Raw genomic sequence first — 18,453 nt, forward strand, 5'->3', positions numbered from 1 at the left:
TGTGAGAGTAAAAACCCTGTTAATTAACCACCCCCTGCCAAACCTCCCCGCCCCCCCCCCCGGCACCACCCCCCCGTATTATTATGTTTACACATCGATTTGCTGAGACTTTTTAAACCGCTGGCTCGCGTCCATCACTGATCGGGCTCTTAATTTCCGTGTATAACAAAAAAAAAAAAAAAAAAAAAACATGGCAAGGATTTTATAGCCCCTGCAAGAAAAATGACTTTTTTCTCGAAGCGCCGACGCTCTCTAACACGCTGACCCAAGACCTCCGCTGACTTTCTTCAATAAATCAGGGAACCGCAGAAGATTTATCGGCTCCATTTGCATTTGTAAAAAGGCCATCTGACTCATTTAATTGACATCAGTGACGGACTTCGATTCCGTTTGACCCCTTGACCCCACTTTCTGCTCGGTTGTATTAAAAGATGACTCCGCACGGACAGCAGCAACGTAAACACACAGGCGAGTGTTTGCCAAGTGACCTTAAGCATTTGACTTCTTCTTCTAAGGTTTACTGCACTGGTATCCAAACTTGGGATTGTCCTTGGGAACACTTTGGAAGTCTCTAGGTCTACTTTTTTAATAACTGTTTTTTTCCAAGACCATTAAAACTAGCAAATGTTCACATCCACACATGCTATAGGTTAAATCGCAGACGGTGCGGTTTTTTAAAACATAATATACAAATGTAATTATAAAATATGAAACAATTTTAAATATCAAATCTAAAACAATATACTGTAAAATAAAATTATAAAACTACAAAAGCAATACATTTATCCCAGTCCTCCACTAAATGCCACTTCTGGCAGGTACAAGACACAATTAAATATGGCTTTATTACGGTTCTGAACCCAGAGTAGCCAAACTGTTCAATTTAAGCTCTTGCTGTAGTTCATTTAATTGGTTCCATGGCATTTGAAAGCCTGCCTTACATGGTTCAGAATTAAGAGGGGGAACCTCGAAGGTGAGCCAATCTTTGGGTCTCACATGGTGGACTCTCTCTCTGAACTGCTTTAGTGATGAAAGATAAAAAAATGGACGTTTCCCCAACAAGGCCTTGTAACAAATAAAAAGGCAAGTGATAGCAGGCAGTGATTATCACATGTAAATACACCACTAGAGTCTGTTTATGGCACAAAATGTGCTGCTACTGTACACACACGACAACTGCATACTGTGGAATGTTGATACTGTAGCTCCGTCGCTAGGGAAATCGTTGCATTATTACATCACGACTGCCAAACAGCGCAACGATGCTGAGGCTCTCCCCCTGCATACTCAGACAGGGGTAGAAAAGAGGGACCACCCCCCCCCCCTTCCCCTTTCCTGACCCTGGTCTTGGACGACAAAAAACAGGAAAGTATTTTCAAAAACATTATTTATCTTTGCTTATTGAATGTCCCTTGTAGAGTTGTTTTTCAGCACAGCATAATATATGGTTCCTTGAGATGCAGACCAGAGACTCATGTCCCCCTACAGCGGGCCAGATATTAATTTCCCAGGTTTTTTAGGATTTACAACCCAAAGGCAGAAACCCAGCCACTGTGGAGCACTTGCACAGCGCTGGCTGAGCTGCGTCCCCAGGAGCGAACGCTGGGCTGCGCAGCCTGATGCAGGCCTCTGATTGGTAAACGATCGGTGTGTGTGTGTGGAGCGTCCGGCTCTCCCTGCCGGCCGAGCTCGAGCCCCACGGGCTGACTGGCCCTCGGGACGTCCCACAGGATTAACGGGAGCGGTCCGAGGCGCTGTCTCCGCCCCTCCCGCTGACACAGCGCAGAGCGGCGTGGTCCCGGGACAGGGTCCAGCGGGGTTCTCCCGAAAAAACACACGTGGGTGGATACGCACACACAGACGCACACACACACACGAAAAAGACTCAGACACCCATTCACACGCACACACACACACACACACACACACACCCACACAGCCAACCACACTCCAGCTCTCTTTTTATCTTCCTCTACTCTATCACTCACACTGTCATATCTCTTCATCTTTTCCTCCCTCACTATCGCTCTCTTTCCCTCCTGCACTCAACCACTTTATTTCCCCCTTATACTGTCACTCTCTCTTCACACAGACCTTATCTGTATCCCCCACACGATACCACACACACACACACTCCCTCACACACACGCACACACACACACACACACACACACACACACACACACATAGGCGCAGACACACTCTCCCTCACACACACACACACGCATAGGCGCAGACACACACACACACGCTCCAACACACACACACACACACACACGCACACACACATACACATCCACACTCTCCCACACACACACACATCCACACTCTCCCACACACACACATACACACTCTCCCTCACACACACACACACACACACACACACACACCGTACGCGCACAAACACTCAAAGCAGAATGCGATCGGTAGCGCTGACTGACGTTAGCGGCAGGAACATAACACACGGCCCGGGGGGGGGGGGGCAGCCCCTGGGTTTCCACACAGAGCTTTATTTCAGCAGAGACAGATGACCAGTAAAGGAAAGAGGCCCTGGGCCCGTCTCCACAGTTTACACCAGACGCAGAGAGTTCCGCAGCGCTGCTTAGCGTCTCCTTTGTCCTGTTCTTTTTTTTTTTTGGCGAACGCGCTTCCGAGCGCTTCATTTCGAGGGTTGCTCCAGGTCACACTCACGCGCCTCTGTTTTGCGCGCATCGTTGCATTACTCATTCAGATATTGCATCAGTAGATTTTTAAACTTTTTTTTTTTGACAACGGTGTGCCGGAGGAAGGGGGTGCCTGAGTGTCTCTGTGAAAACAGGAGACTGGTGTAGGCTCTCAGTCAAACCCTGGTGGACACTGAGTACGTCTGGGGAGAACAAACGATCTTACGTCCAACACTGCTCTGTTCTGTGTGTGTGTATGCGTGTGTGTGTGTGTATGTGTGTGTTTATGTGTATGTGTGTGTGAGTGTGTGTGTGTGTTTGCATGTGTGTGTATGTGTGTGCGTTTGTGTGTGTGTGTGTACTGAACTGTACCTCTGCTCCCACTCTGGCCCCTCTAAGGTCACTGGTATCACGGATTTGATCACACAGGTGGGTTTGTGAGCACTTCCCAGATTTAAGAGCACTCCTCGGTGGTAAAACGGGGGGAAGCGACGCTGCTCAGTGGCCGACCGTCCTCCCAGCGAGCATAACTCCCCCGCAGTCCGACGGTGGCTTTCAATCGATATGCTATTAGGGCAAACTGCCTCTTATAATGGGGGGGTGGGGGGGGCGGGGGGGGCATCATTACGGCAGAGCCGGTGCTGATTGGCCGGGACCGACGGTGGCAGCCGAATTAAAGAAGTCCGTCTACAAGTCCCGGATCTGTCAGGTCAAATTAACCGGTACCAGGAAGGGCAAACTGGCTAAACTCCGGGGTGAAAAAATACGAACTCAACAGCCTCTGTTCAAGAGCCGTGGGTGGCCCTGTTCTCTGATGGTAATTCTTTCCTCTTACGATATCCCCCCATTACATTCACTACATAAATATTGCATACGTACATCTTGCCAGCAGCAGAGGAGTTGAAGGTGTTACTGATACGCCGCCTGTCCATTGAGGAAGCCTTCCTTTAAAAAGGGCTATAATAACTCCTTCAAAGCCACTTTCGGCTGCAAGCGTGCCCTGACGTGTAATTACTTTGATTAATCGTGTTTGTTACCGCACAGGGGGGGGGGGGGGGGGGGGGGAGTCACAAGGCCGGGCCTTGGCACACGTCGACGGGGAGAAACGTCGAGAGAGGAAAAAGCTTGCGGTGGCTCCACGCTCGGAGAGGGAGGTTAAGGATCGACTGCTGTTGATCTTGCAAGGCCTCACAAATAATCGCACGGCGTGCCACATTAATCCTAACTCACGTGTGGGCCAAACGCCAAACAGGGGTGGGGGAGGTTCGGGGGGGACACGTGTTCCCCTAAATTCCTCTTCTGGGGTCTGGGGGGGGGGGCAGTAAGTGTTCTTCTTCATTCCTCTTCTGGGGTCTGAGGGGGACACATGTTCCCCTACATTCCTCTTCTGGGGTCTGGGGGGGCGGGACACGTGTTCCCCCAAATTCCTCTTCTGGGGTCTGAGGGGCGGGACATGTGTTCCCCTAAATTCCTCTTCTGGGGTCTGGGGTACCAACAAGACTAGAACCGAAACTGTACGGGCTGTCAGAATGTTGCCTTCCTTTCGCCCCCTAATGGTAGGAAGAGGTACTGCCGCACAGACCCACTCCACCAGACGGTGAGCGACCTCACTTTCCACTCCTAAGCCTGGGTGGGTTTTACAGTAGATCTGCATAGGACATCGGCAGCAATGATGGACGCAGCAATGACTCCATTCTGTGGCTGGCACAGAACCGCAAGCCGTAAATACAGATCAAATGAGAAAGGGAGTGTGGGGGACTGTGGGTAATTTGAATGATTTCTGTGCTTTCACAGAAGAAGATACAATAGGAGGCACAATGAGCTCTTGATTAAATCTCTCAATCTCACTCTGGCTCTCTCTCTTGCTCACACACACAAACACACAAGCATACACACACATACACACACACGCGCACACACACACACACAACCACACATATACAATCACACGCGCGCGCACGCACACACACCCACCACACCCACCACTCCCTCCCCCCCCCCCCACCCCACCCCACCCCACCCCACACACACACACACACACACACACACACACACACACACACACACACCTCTACATCTTTCCAAAGCCTCCCTGGGGGGGGGGCTTCTTCATGTCATTACATTCCATCATTTGCCTGTTCGCACGGATCCCCAGACAAACAGACAGGCCGGAGCATTTTGCAACACTTAGAGAAATTAATGAACCAGCCTTTCCACTGTCACTGTGAAAAATAAGCCTCCTGTCACAATCCATTATTGCACTATTTTCAATCTCAAAACAAAACTTGCCACAAAGCAGAGCTCCTGATAGCACAATTACGCTTGGACGTATTATTATTATTATTATTATTATTATTAGTTTTACTTTTCGGCCGGCTCAAATGAAACAGCAGCTGAGCATCCTCATCACTGAGACAGGAGCTGATGAATGAGTCGGGGGGGGGGGCATGTTAAATACTGCAGGGCCAGCTCGCAGAAAACAGGCTCAGCTGCCGAGTTCCCCTCGTGACACGCCCTTGGGTCTCCCTGCCGATTGGCTTAACAACCCTGGGTGAAACTCCGCCCCTTTCACGTCTAGCCACTCCCCCATTCCATTCTGGGCCGCCTCGGCCACGACCGCCCCTCGGACCCTAAAATACGCCTGACTTCACCCACCAAGGGGCCTTCATTTCAGGGCTGCAGACACAAGAGAGGTATTCAACCCTTCAGCAGTACATTCTGTTCTGGAACGACACTTCATACATATATATATATATATCAATATAGATCCTACAGAGGGTGATGTACAGGAAGTGCCTTCATTTTAATTTGGAGGTGTAATCCACTTGGCTGGACGTCTCACTGAAGTCATTAAAAGCTAATCGCCTCGCCCCAGACCGCTCGACAAGCCAGCAGCGCACTCCACGAGAGACTTCAGTTCTGAGACTTCCGCTGTGGATCTCCTTCTCACTCCTCCGCACTTCCTGTCCCCGAGGTTCAGTTTCGTCTTCAGATCCAGCCGGAGTGCGCACCCCCCCACCCCGCACCCCTCCCCCCCCCACCCCGGTCGGTAATCACGCTGAACCCGTACCCCTCCATTACGCCCCGCGTCCTCAAATTCATGCATAAATGTATCGCGCGTTCCTGAAAGGCAATCTGCAGGCAGCGAGAGAGTCTCCGCTCCTCAGAGCCGATTGGCCGATCGATTAAGCGCTGACTGTGTCGCGGGCGGCCCGTTGGTTCTGAAGAGGAGGCCCCGCTTAATCACTTCTGACGCCTGACGCCGCGCCGCTGTGGCAGGTGAGAGACAGGGACAGAGATAGCAATCACTCCACAGAAGAGGAATATGTAAAAGAGAGAGAGAGAGAGAGAGAGAGAGAAAGAGAGGGAGCGGGAGAAAGAGAGAGAGAAATAGAAAGGGTGGGAGAGTGAGAGAGAGAGAGCTTTGATACTGCTATAGCAGCTTGTAAGTTTACTGTTCTTTGGTCCCCAATTTTTTTTATTTAAACTACAGACTGGTACAGTCCACATTGTACCAATATTAAATGAATAATAGGTAAACAGCAGGATTGTGGGATCTGGTGCTAAGATTCCACTACATACCACATATGACAAAGCAATTTAAGCACTGTCATGCTTAAACAGGAAAGGGCCTTCCCCCAAAATGTTGGGGGAAACACAGTATCGTCTAGAATGTGATTATATGCTGTAACATTAAGATTCGCCTTCACTGGAACTAAGGGGCCCAGCCCAAACCATGAAAAGCAGCCCCAGACCAAGGGGTGTCCAGATACTTTTGGTCATATAGTGTAGCTATAATAGACAAATACATCACACCTAGACTCACCCTCAGACTATAACACACATCCCTTGACCAGCATTTTGATATCATTTGTGTATAATTCAAGTACTTTTCCAGCCCTCTTGTCTTGTTAAAATTGCAGCTGTGTAAGCAGCGATATCTCTCGGTGTAAACTGAAAAGTGTTTAAATCCACATGGCCGGTACTCCTCTGTGGAAAGTGTGGCTCCCTACAGTATAACCGTACTCCAATGTGTAAGATCTGGTTGACTAAGTTCAGCCAATCAGTCCAGTCAATGTGTAAAATCTGGTTGGCTTATCTGGTAAGCTAAGTCCAAAAAATTCCACTGTGTGAGATTTTCTGTGCCAACAGTATGTCAACACTTCTGAATTAGACTAAGCTCAGAACTATTGATTCTCGCAAAACCGGAACTTTCAGATTCACGGAGCTGAGTTAGGCTCTACCGGAGGCCTCTATAAAACCGAGTTTCCTCCCTCCAGTGGCGACGGGGGCGGTGGCGATGGGCCGGGATCGCAGGGGGGGCGCAGTCCTACCGTCTTTGCTGTAGAGGGCGATCTCCACCTTCCTCTCCTCGGAGCCCAGCAGCGCCTGGGCCATCTGGACCACGGCGAGCCGCTTGGTGCGCGGGCCGTACAGGAAGTTGCAGGTGCACGGCTTCTGCATGACCTCGGCCCGCGTGTAGCCGCACATGCCGCAGAAGCCGTCATTGCAGAAGATGATGGCGCAGTTCTCCACCCGCGCGTTGGCGATGACAAACTTGCGATCTGCGGGGGGGTGTAGGGGGTTTGTGAGGGGGGGGAGGGTGAGGGGGGAGAATGAGGGGGGGATGGGGGATAGAGGGAGGAAAGAAGTGGTCAGCATCAGTCATGGCGATGATTGACACCTGTCGTCCACTCGCACAGGAGGTGGCAGCTCCGACACACAGCTGCCAAGTACACCAGTGAATGATTTCACCTTCTAATGTTATAATGAAGGGGGGGGCCTAAGCTGACTGTTTGGTTTGAGTTGGTGTGTTTGGTTTATGATTTTGATGACACCATTTTGGTTCAACTGTTGGGTTGGCGTTGGTTTTATGATTTTGATCAGTTTCTCAATTCAGCTGCTGGGTCTATGCTGGCTTGCGATTTTGATGACAGTTTATCTCAGTTAAACTGCTGGGTCTGTGCTGGTTTGTGATTTTGATGACAGTTTATCTCAGTTAAACTGCTGGGTCTGTGTCGGTTTGTGATTTTGATGACAGTTTATCTCAGTTAAACTGCTGGGTCTGTGTTGGTTTGTGATTTGAAGGTGAAAACCAGCAGCTCCCTGCAGCTCCCTGGCACCACGGCTGCCCGTCCTGCAATAACGACTCCGCAATAAGTGCAGCCCATAACGCAGGCCAAAGACTGAGCCGACAGCAGGAAACCACTGACAACCACCGAGACACCTCGGGGGAAGCTGCTATTAAATCAACAAAGCACCCACCGCCCCCCCCCCAATCATTCCAAAAATAATCTGCTGATGTGCGACTACAAAGTGTAAGAACTTCAAAGTGCTTACGCCCTAAAAATGGCTTCGCCGTTTTGATTAATCCTGGGGGGGTCAGGCTATTGCATCCGAGTACCAGAAAAAGTTTTCAGTTTTTTTTTTTAATGAAGCATAAGTATCTTGAGACCATCTGATGATTCACTGCAAAATGTCACGTCCAGTTTATAAAGGTCTCTCTTAACGCAGGACTCAATACAAATTATAGGAGGGGGTGAAGGTTTCAAAAGACCTCAACACAAGTTCTGCCATGTGCTGTCTCTCATGAACATTTATTCCACTATACAGCTGCACATAGGGGGGGTTAGCAGAATTAACTCACTGAGGCCCACAAGTAATGACATTTGATTGGATAAAGTCCCACTATGTTCCAGAAGCACCCCCCAATCCCACCCCATGTTTTAACATTGCATTTTGAATGAATTCATGCATTCAGATATTGAGCTGATTGGTCAAAGCAATATCAGAAATGTAATGAGGTGGTTAAAAAAAAGGAGTCCGGTCATCTGTTAGAAGGTGAAACTATTCTACATTACAGGCATGCGGAATCATGAAACAAGAGGAGACTGGAAAGTCTAGGCAAGAAGGCTACAAGGTCAAGGTTTCGCGATGAATAATTCCGATATTAGTTTATTCAAAAAACACGTTTAAAAAAAAAAAAAGGTTTCATACACTTGAGGCTAATTATTGCAGTTTTTACGCAAACCGGAATTTGCTGACACCCTCGATCCATCTCCTCTCATTATCACGGGAGGGTTTGCGTCGAGCGATTATTTCCATTCCATTTTTGGAATGAAATTTTCAGGAAATGTTCGGCCATAAATCTGCATGAAGGACTTTTAGGCCGGAGAGCGAGAAGCCGAAGGATCCGCGCAGGAGGAATTCTTCTTCTTCTCCCCCGCCCCCAGCTAATCCGGCCCCGGCTACGTTCTCCTTCAAAGACCTCAGCCAGCCAGCAGCGCTTCTTCCAGTGCCGGTGGTCTCTGGCTAATTGGAGCCATTTTGAAAAGTTTATAAGCTGCCGGCAGAAACGCTCTTTTCTCGCCTGTCTGTTCGACGGTGTGCTTAGGTGCTTTTAAAAAAAAATTTTTTTTTTAAAGAAATGCACACATTAGCTAGTTTCAGCCATTCTGCCTTTGATGATCAGAGTTTTTAAAACCGCCAGGCAAAAAGCCCAAAAGTGTGAGTGTGAAAATTGAGGAAGTGGGAGGTAATTTAGGAAAACTTTTATTTCAGAGAAAGCAGAGCCTTCACTTTCGCTCGTCTCCATGAACCTGCGCAGCTTTAATCATCTTCCTCCTAAACGTGGGCGTTCCAGACGATGCGGGCGTTTAAATTCCCCCCTTAAAACTTTATGCGATGATCATGAATGAGGGTGCACCTGCTTCATCTCGTTTGCCGCCCACCTCCTCCCTCACTCACTCACACACACTCACCCGCACACACACACGCACAAATACATACACACACAAGCACGCACACACGCGTGCACAGTAAACACAGGCCAAAAAAACAAAAAAGCTAAGGTTCTTAAAAACTGTGTTTACAGTAGGTCCCCTGCTCCAAATGCAAATATGTTTAAATGCTGAAAAAAATGTTGGCTTCAAATTCAGTGTTTGCCCAAATCCCAGGAGGGAATTGATCTTATTAGCCTTGTGATATCTTTTTAAACTTGATTTAAAGTAAGCGATTCAGTTTTTATTCATCCCAATAAATGAATTTTGTTTATTGTTGTCATGAATGTCTGTTTTGTTTTCCCTGTAGTTACATTAGATTTTTTATTGTTTAATTTTATACATTCTGTTGAAAAAAAAAACAATTTTTCATTACTAATAATAATTTTTCTTAAGTGAAAGACAAAGCATACTCTCGTAAATTATTAAGGTGGTTTTCAAGCTCATGTTTAAATTATTAAATAAGAGACAAGTGTGGCAATGTGCAGTAGCCTAGTGTTGCAGCTAAGGTACTGCTGTTGGTTTCTGTGGAAACAAAGAAAGCAGTGTATGCAAATGAGTTCAGAACAAAACTCAAAGAGCGCAAAAAATAACAAAACACACGCGACGACAGAGACCGACAAGACACGCGCTAATCCCGCAAATCAAACAAAGCCCAAAGCGGCAATTAAACAAAAAAATCCCGACAAAGTGGGCGAAGCTACGCGTAAGCAATCCATCCCGTCCGGCAACAACCAGGAAGGAACGCTCGGACGCGTTTCCCGCCGTTGCGTCTCCGCGGATGGGATGCGTAATGTGGGCGAGCTCATCATCAGCTCCCTCTTCAGAGGCATTGGAGAGGGATGGTGCTGAAAACTGATTACCAGGCGGCCCTCGTGGCAGCGCCGAAGGTATTTAATGTTCGCATTAATGCATGAGTTTAGCGTCGCCTGTTACCGTTTCTAGTGCGGAAAGGTGTATAATGTTTGCATTAATGCATGAGTTTTAGCCTCGCCTGTAACCGTTCCTGAAAAGGCGCCTTCTCCCGTTCCCTGTTCATTGGCTAGAAGGCTCCGTCTGTTGCCTGGACAACTCCAGTGGTTCCAAAACCATCTGCTTTTGTTCAATGTATACACAGGCAAGCCAATGGCATAATTAAAGGCTTCATTATAGATTTGTGGCAGGGTTTCATGCATATAGCACTGTTTGCATACTCTGTACACTCTTAGAAAAAAAATGGTTCTGCAAGGGTTCTTTGGGTTGTCTTCGTAGGGGAATCTTATTCAGTTCTTTATGGAAACCTCTATGGTAGGTGTGTGAGAGCTCCAAGATGGGTCCTTTGTCAGGCAAGATGGATCAAAGCGACAGTCGATGGGGTTTCTCTATGGAGACACAGAGAGTGTAGTGTAAGACTAGAGGACAATAGGATTGTCCACTATTTTTCCTGGGAGAAAAGTGGACAGAATGGGATGCTTCCTGCTACGTTAGGCACAGAATCATAAAAATAACCCCAGCCTTCTATATTAATGGAGAGAGCCTCACACATCTATGATCAGACAGTCCAAAACTTCACCCTGTCATTTTAAGCCAAGCACTCTCAAACAATACATTACACCCACACAAGCGACTCTGGCACTACCTTTCCCGGAATCATAAGGAAGGAAAAACATAAAGACAGAAAAATGTTTCCATTTACTGTCCTTGGCAAACACAGCTAGGAAATTGTATTTATTTCAGGCATATTTGCCTTTTCTAAAGGCTACTGTGTGCATCTGTTCACCTAAAATGTCAAGTGAGAAAATCTCGCGCCAGACCACTCCAGTACAAAAGATGTCTGCAATTTTTACCCCACTGCAATGAAAAGGATTTTTTTAAAAATATTTAAAGTTGATTGTGAAAACCAGTTCGCACGAACTTGTCGGGTCACAAACAGGATTAAACCTTTTTTCCTGTCGGAAGCAAATATGTGATTTGAATGTTGGTACAATATAGCTGAAAAAAAAATGCAGTTTGGGGTAGTACAAAAAGCACTGTAATATAACATTGTAGTTCCCACAAATCACAACCTTGCACATTTAAAATAACCAGTGCAGCTGCTATGTTTACGGAACGCTATGTCCTTAGCACTAGGCACGCTTCTGTACTCTTAGAAAGCAAGACTGACTGATGACTGATTGTTGGAAGAAATTCACACACCAGAAAACCCATGAACCTGCAGCAAAAGAATGTACTTTTATTACAGACCATCAGAGCCCCTGACCACTGAACTGGATTGATGCCACATAAATCAAGCTGCAATTAACTTTCTGTCCTGCTGTATATACAAGTAAAATATCAGTTGTTTTTTTTATCTCTCTCCTACAGGCTACAGTACTGTCCTACAAACAGTTATTACACCCTTACTTTGCATATAAAGATAATAATGATATCAGTATTTGTATAGCACTTATCATGCATAATACAGCACAAAGTGCTTTTCAGAGATTAAAAAAAACATTTTAATATAAAAAGACACAGACATATAGGGAAAATAAAACATTTATAAATATATGTGTGAAATAAAAGAAACGGTTAAGCATTCATGAAAACAAGACTAGTACGAAAGTGAGTTTCTAAGACAGCGATTTCAAAGAAGCCGCTGATTCAGCAGGAGAAAGGCTGTTCCGGGCCCTCGGGGACCCAAACAGAGGAGCGCGATCACCTCCGCTTTTTCAGTCTAGACTCTGAATCAGCCAGCAGTGCCGGAGCAGATGATCTAGGAGGGCTCAGCGGCCGGTGGGGAACTAACACTCTCGTGGTGGTGGTGGTGATATATCCAGGCACCAGGCCATACAACGCTTTATAGGTAATCAGTGGAATTTTTTAATCGATTCTCAGAGTCGGTGGAAGCCAGAACTGGGGCAGTGTGTGACATCCATCTTGTCCACGACAGCATTTTTTTTTTTTTTTTGCTGCAGAATTTCGAACAGCTTGCAAGGGATTGGCGACCGAGACACGTACAGAAAGCATTACGATAATTTTATTCTAGAACAAATACAAGCATGCATAACTTTCTCAGTGTCCTCAAAAGATAGGACAGATCTTATTTTTGCAATATTTACGATGTTGATGATTTGAAGACTGAACTAGCTTTTTTTGTGTGTTGTTCAAAACTGAGGTGCTTTGTTAGGGTTGGAGTGAAAACCTACAGGACGGTGGATCTCCAGGAACAGAGTTGGGCAGCAAATCTCTCCCACGAACAGACATATCGTCAGACCTGGCACATGGTTAGGCTAATGTAGCTAATGTTCAGCACAGCCAGGCCCACACATAGTGGGGTGGGGGGGGGTGGGGGATGAGATAGTTGGGCAGACATACATAGGCCCTGTCACTGTATAGGGCCCAACTGAGGACAGCAACACTGGTCACAACTGCAATGTCACCACCGCCCCACCTCCCCCTCACCTGCAATCTGCAACTGCAATTTCCTCCCTCCTGCACCCCTCCCCCCCCCACCCCTGATCACAAATCTCCCTCCCCACCCTGGTCGGTGACCCCAAATCCCCCACTGAATAACGAGGAGGCACCAAAATAAAAATGTTGTTTAGTTTGGGGCCCCCGAAGGCTGAGGGATAGTCTTGCGCGCAGCCAGGGACGCCCTCCCGGGGAAGGGAAAGCGCGAGGTGTCAGAGACAGCTGTGAGAGACCGCAGGCCCCACGGAAGAGGTGGGGGGGGGGGCGCAGGGGGGGGGAACTCTGGGAAGCGCGAGCGCCAAAGCCAGCCGCGTTCGCCTGACAGCTCGATGGCGGGGCCGGGGAGTCCGGTCCGGGCCGTTTCCTCAGGTTTACTGGAGAAGGGGGTCTGTGTGGAAACGAAATCCTGACAGGGCGCGTGGCGGCCGGAGGCGGAAAGAGCCCCCCCGAAACTGGCGACACGCCGTTAAAAAAGAGAAAAAAAAACGCCAGGAAACAGACTCCGTCGTGTCACACGGGCACCGGCTGACACACAGCAAACGTCCTCGCGACGCCGCCGCCGCCAAGCGGTGGGGATTCCGTAACCCCGACAGAACATTCCGGTAGCATAGCGAGGACGTTTTCCGTTAGCCGCGAACACGGCTGGAGCCGGCGATACGCATTCGCATTACCGTACCGTCCCTCAAAACGCTCAGCGCTAAATCACTCCTGACAAGAGTGTATTTTTACGCCGACAGTAGGTGTTATCTCTTTTGTAGTGCACATAAAGCCTGTGAGGGTTTAATTAACGTTTAATATATTACATGTCCTCACTTGGCGAGTATGCCCTCAAAAATGACTCAATTCTGGCACAGAAGCTACTTTGTCCCCAGGACCAGAGTGCGTGAAGGCACAGCCATTTTAGGGGTCTTGTCCACGGCAGGTAAACAGGCGTATATATTCAGCGCCGTTGTCCCCGTTTGTTTTCGCGCTCCGACCCGACACGGACAGAGACGGGACAGAGTCCGGCCGGCTCCCTGGGCAAAAAAACCTCCAGGGAACCTCTCCCAGCACCTGCTGCTCCAGTTGCCCGGGGCGATGGAGAGTTCTGTGTGCACGAGGCAACAGCTAATATCCTCCTCAGCCTCATGTTTGGGTAATTGGAGGTTTGTGTGCTCCTGTGATGGTTGCGGAGGGTGAGGGGGTGGGGGGGGGGTGATGATACAACACAAGACCTGGTTAAAGAGAAACAGGGCGGATGGGGGGTGGGGGTGCCGGTGGGTGTGGGGGGTGGGTAACAACTCGGGACTGCCACAGATTTAGCAAAAGGAAGTAGGCCGCGCCAGAGACGAGAGCACTTCCTCTGCTTCCAGAAAAGAGAACCCAGGCTGTGACGCATTCTGCCGACTCACTGCCGAACATCCATCCGAGTTTAATCTCTCGTTCCGCAACCGTCGGGGGACCAATGATGGCTTCGGCTGGACTCTCCAAATCACAAGCGGCCAATGAGAAAGGAGGAGAGGCGGGGAAAAGAACTTCCATTTAAAAAAAGTGATAACTGTCTTTAAGATGTCACTGTCTTGGCTACTGACGCAGGGCTCTCTTGTATCAGCTGCTGATATTTAACAGTGGCCAATACTACACTGCTGCAGAACACCTGTACTGATCATGTTAAATTACTTGTTTTACAGTGCTTGCGATGTTGAGTTTTCAAATGTCATTTAAAAACTAAAAATACCAAATCAAGTGAAAAGGTATTAACTGGTGGTCTTCATGTTAATCTGTAGGTCCCCTAACCCTTTAAGTCACAATGAATGTGATCAGAATGTTATTAACTGAACATTCTAATGGTGATGTAACAATCACCACCAACTGAAAGCAATGGAGTTCTAGAACACTGACTCAGAATTTTCTAGAATTTTGAAAACATTCCAAAACCTACTCATCCATTGGTTAATTATGTTAAATGATAAAGTAAAGTTGACTATGCTTAGTGAGCAAAGGTAAGTTCACTATCGTGCCAGGACACCAACTACCACTTACTCGAATCCTTTACAGTTATCATGCTTGTATTGCTCAGACATTGCAAGAAATATGAAACAAACCTGTCAGTTCTCATTTCATCATCATTTTAGGCTACTCCTCTTTAATGTTTCAAAGCCTTCTCGCAGACTAGATCAAAACCTTATTCAAAACACCTGATAAAGTCTATAATTTTGATGTACTGCCTTCCTCGGGAATTATGGATCCAAGGTGTTTGACAGAGGGTGGATTCTTCTTTAAAGTAGATCAAAGCACTTATCACAATCAACGTGGAAGATCTGAAGAGCATCGTTCTTGAAAAAAGGGCCTGAAGAAGACTGGAGCCGTGATTAATGCGCAATAATAATGATACAGAATCATGGAACGGAGTTGTGATGTACGGCCAGGACTTCTCATTGTAATTCCCTTTCAAGATGGGCCAAGACTACATCATCATATTACCGGGAAGGCTTGTTGAAGTCATGATTTAACGCCTTCAGCTGGGAGACACTTCCCACCCATTCACACAAGTTTACCTAAATTAATGGGATACGCTCTAATGCTGCGACGATAAATGAGATTAGATCCATGAAGTATTAAATATAAAATCACGCCGACAGTCTGTCCGGTTTATCAGGGTACAGGACATTGATGTATTCCCCATCAACAAAACATTAAATTTTTTTTTTTTTTAATCAAGATGTAGGACTACGTCATACGTTTAGTAAATCCCCTTTGTACTTAGTTAGGTTGATAAATGGAAGGGTCGAAACATACATTTCTTAATTCCCAACAGTACAGCTACACTGTCCCGTGAACTGAAGTTGGATTTTGAAGACGCAGCATAAAATAAACATTTGTTTATTTGTTTCATTACATAGTTTCAGGAAATGCGGTTCAAAAGGCCTGCACACGGGGAAACTTATTTGCAGTGTTTTTAATCTTAAGAGACGCGGCGCTTTTCATTAAGAGCAAGCACCGCAGAGATCCACCAGACCTGTAGCCTACGATCCGCTCTTAAATCACTTTAATTATCAGCCAGCTTCAGTCCTGAGTGATTTGCTGGAAGGTTCGGAATTAGTCTTCTACGTGTACTTCTCAGCTCTAAACGATTCGGGAAATAAAATAAATTAAAAAAAAATTTTTTTTTTAAATCTCAGAATCGCACTTACCACTGGCATCTTAATTACGATGTAACCCTCACACGTGTAGTGATTAAATTTACTTTCTAAAACCATTAACTAGTTTAGGTTGACCGTTTGCTACGAGCTATAAGCGTTTCATATGTTGCCATGCGTATGTTCCTCATTCACTGCGCGCACACGGGTAGAACGTTACACACACAAACCGCGCGCTTTGTTCTGAACCATACAATTTCTGGGTAATTGCGATTTATCATGTAGCCTAATTTAATGACAGTTCATATCAAATTTTCTTTTATAAGCTAATTGTTCCAAACCCCAGTGATACTCAAATTCCAAATAACATTTTGAATGTCCTGGTTATAAGAAAGGAGAGTAGGTTACATTATTTTGCTTTTTTTGAGAGAGTAAATGTGCTCAGCTTGCAAGATTTTAACTGGACCGATGACAGCTTGTGAACGGAGTTAAAATTGTTTAATTGTGACAGTTGTTTTTGTTTTTTTTTAGTTCTTTAGGTCTACTTGTTATAGCCAAAGGTGTATGGCAGCCTATCTCCACAATACTCAATTTACCTTCGACGACATCAGTTTTCTAACATCCCAATTCTAACAATCGAATTCAGTTATGAAGTGTACCCAACAATCTCCTTGCCACTATGCGAAGCGAGGGAGCTCATGGTCTTAACAAACATCTGGCATAGGCTATATTTCTTTCGGCGCACTCCTAAAATAAACAGGGTTCAAATGTTTCACAAACAATTATAACCACAGGCATATGCACACACAAATTAGCTAATTATATCTAATTGAGGGTTGTCACGTTTAAAGAAAATGTACTGCGTAGAAGGTGATATTCGTGACACATACTACTGTACCTACAATGAAAAATATGATTGCTTTGTACAGTTACCAGCCATAATAAACATTTAAAATTATAACAAGGGAATTAAAAAAAATCTCACTCTGGCCTTCGAATTTCCGAATGATTGTGTCCAAGAACGTGTTCTGCGGTGCCACGTGCCCGCGTCTAACCGGCATCCTGACTTGCTCCCCAAAGAGTTTGAAGACTTTTTGCGGCCAAAGTGTCCGTTGCGACGGGTGACACTTCAAATGGTTAACGGACTCTGTGTTGAATACTGTAATCCACGGGGGGAAAACACACACTTCAAAACTTCTAGCATCGAAGTATTCTGTCCGAGACGTCGGGCTCGCTGCAGCTGAGCCGACCGCCACTTATCGATGCAGAAGGGGGGTCGAGATAGTTTTCACTTCCCTTGGTGCCAGGCGACTCGCGTTTGTCCAAATTTTACGTCATCTCGCGAAAGAGAAGAAACTCCCGATTCCCGTCTGTTTACGCTGACGCGTGCTCGGTTATTCCATGTCTGTCATTAATGACGGTGTGGTTTTACCATTGTGTCCGCATTCCCATCCCATCGCCGGCGTCGCCGCTTTTTTTGTGAACCTTCTAGTTCCTTCTAGTTGCGAGCCTGCAAGTCTGCCGGAGTCGATTAATGTCCCTCAATACTCTGTCCGCTGCAATGATGAGCTCAACTCGCCGGTAGCAACGGCTACACCTGTTTAACCCCTTCATCTTCGACGATTCACAGCTGAATCCTATTTCGCCGTGGTTTTTCTTTAAGCGCCGAATCTGATATGAATAAATCGTGCAAAAAAACAAACAAAAATTTTTTTTAGAATGAACACTATTCTTCCTTTTCTATTTTCCTATTATATTGCGCACATAAGCTACCTCAGTGCGACATCTCGACCGTGCTTTCAAACAAACGCAAAGTGCGCTGTTTTGTTACGCCACACGTAAAACATAGCTAATGTGTGCTAGTTGTGACCGACTATGCAATTAAATAACAGGTTTCTTGCATCGTGTCATTGATGTTAATAAGGTAGCTAGGCTAACCATTTTTAATTGGGCGAAATTGGCGTGATTGTGTTTTATTTTGAAGGGAGAGTCCTACTTTACTGGCGCCTCCAGGGTTTGCACTGCCATTGCGCGTGGGCTACCCGAAGTGGAATTCCCGGTGTCAGGGAGAGCTGGCAATAAATGCCTGTGTTGACTCGATGGTCCACGCCGTCACTCAGGAATTCTGTTATTAACGCTGTTAGCCAATGGCTGCGCTTGCCGTCGTCACCGCGTTCTCCTTTCACTGCTAGTTATCACATACTTACCGTTACCACCTGCAAGTATTTTCTGGAATATATTTTAATTTAGCACATCGCACCCGCCGCTGCTATATTAGCCCAGCTGTTCTGTGGGCTGCGCTGTCTCAGTGACTCGGTGGACTTCGGAAATAAATAAATAAATAAATAAATAAACAAATAAATAAATCCCCCTAAGCTCCATATGGCGGTGTAGTAGATTCATTATATGTGGCGGAGGACACACTAGACTGGGCTGTCCTAGAAGGTCCGACTGCATCAC

At 46.6% G+C, this 18,453-nt stretch overlaps 1 protein-coding gene across 1 annotated transcript in view; it reads right to left on the reverse strand.

Moving 5' to 3' along the window:
• Positions 1-18,025, reverse strand: part of LOC135260630 (potassium voltage-gated channel subfamily H member 2-like) — a 136,444-nt gene extending 118,419 nt beyond the window's left edge. The window contains exons 1-2 of the mRNA XM_064346019.1: positions 16,979-18,025; positions 6,998-7,228 (exon numbers count right to left, since the gene is read on the reverse strand). Of these exons, the coding sequence (XP_064202089.1) occupies positions 6,998-7,228; positions 16,979-17,054 (307 nt within the window). The 5' untranslated portion in view covers positions 17,055-18,025. The remainder of the gene's footprint in view (positions 1-6,997; positions 7,229-16,978) is intronic.
• Positions 18,026-18,453: the final 428 nt, after the last annotated feature.

Source organism: Anguilla rostrata, chromosome 8 (genome assembly GCF_018555375.3).
Source record: "Anguilla rostrata isolate EN2019 chromosome 8, ASM1855537v3, whole genome shotgun sequence".
NCBI classification, from domain to species: domain Eukaryota; kingdom Metazoa; phylum Chordata; class Actinopteri; order Anguilliformes; family Anguillidae; genus Anguilla; species Anguilla rostrata.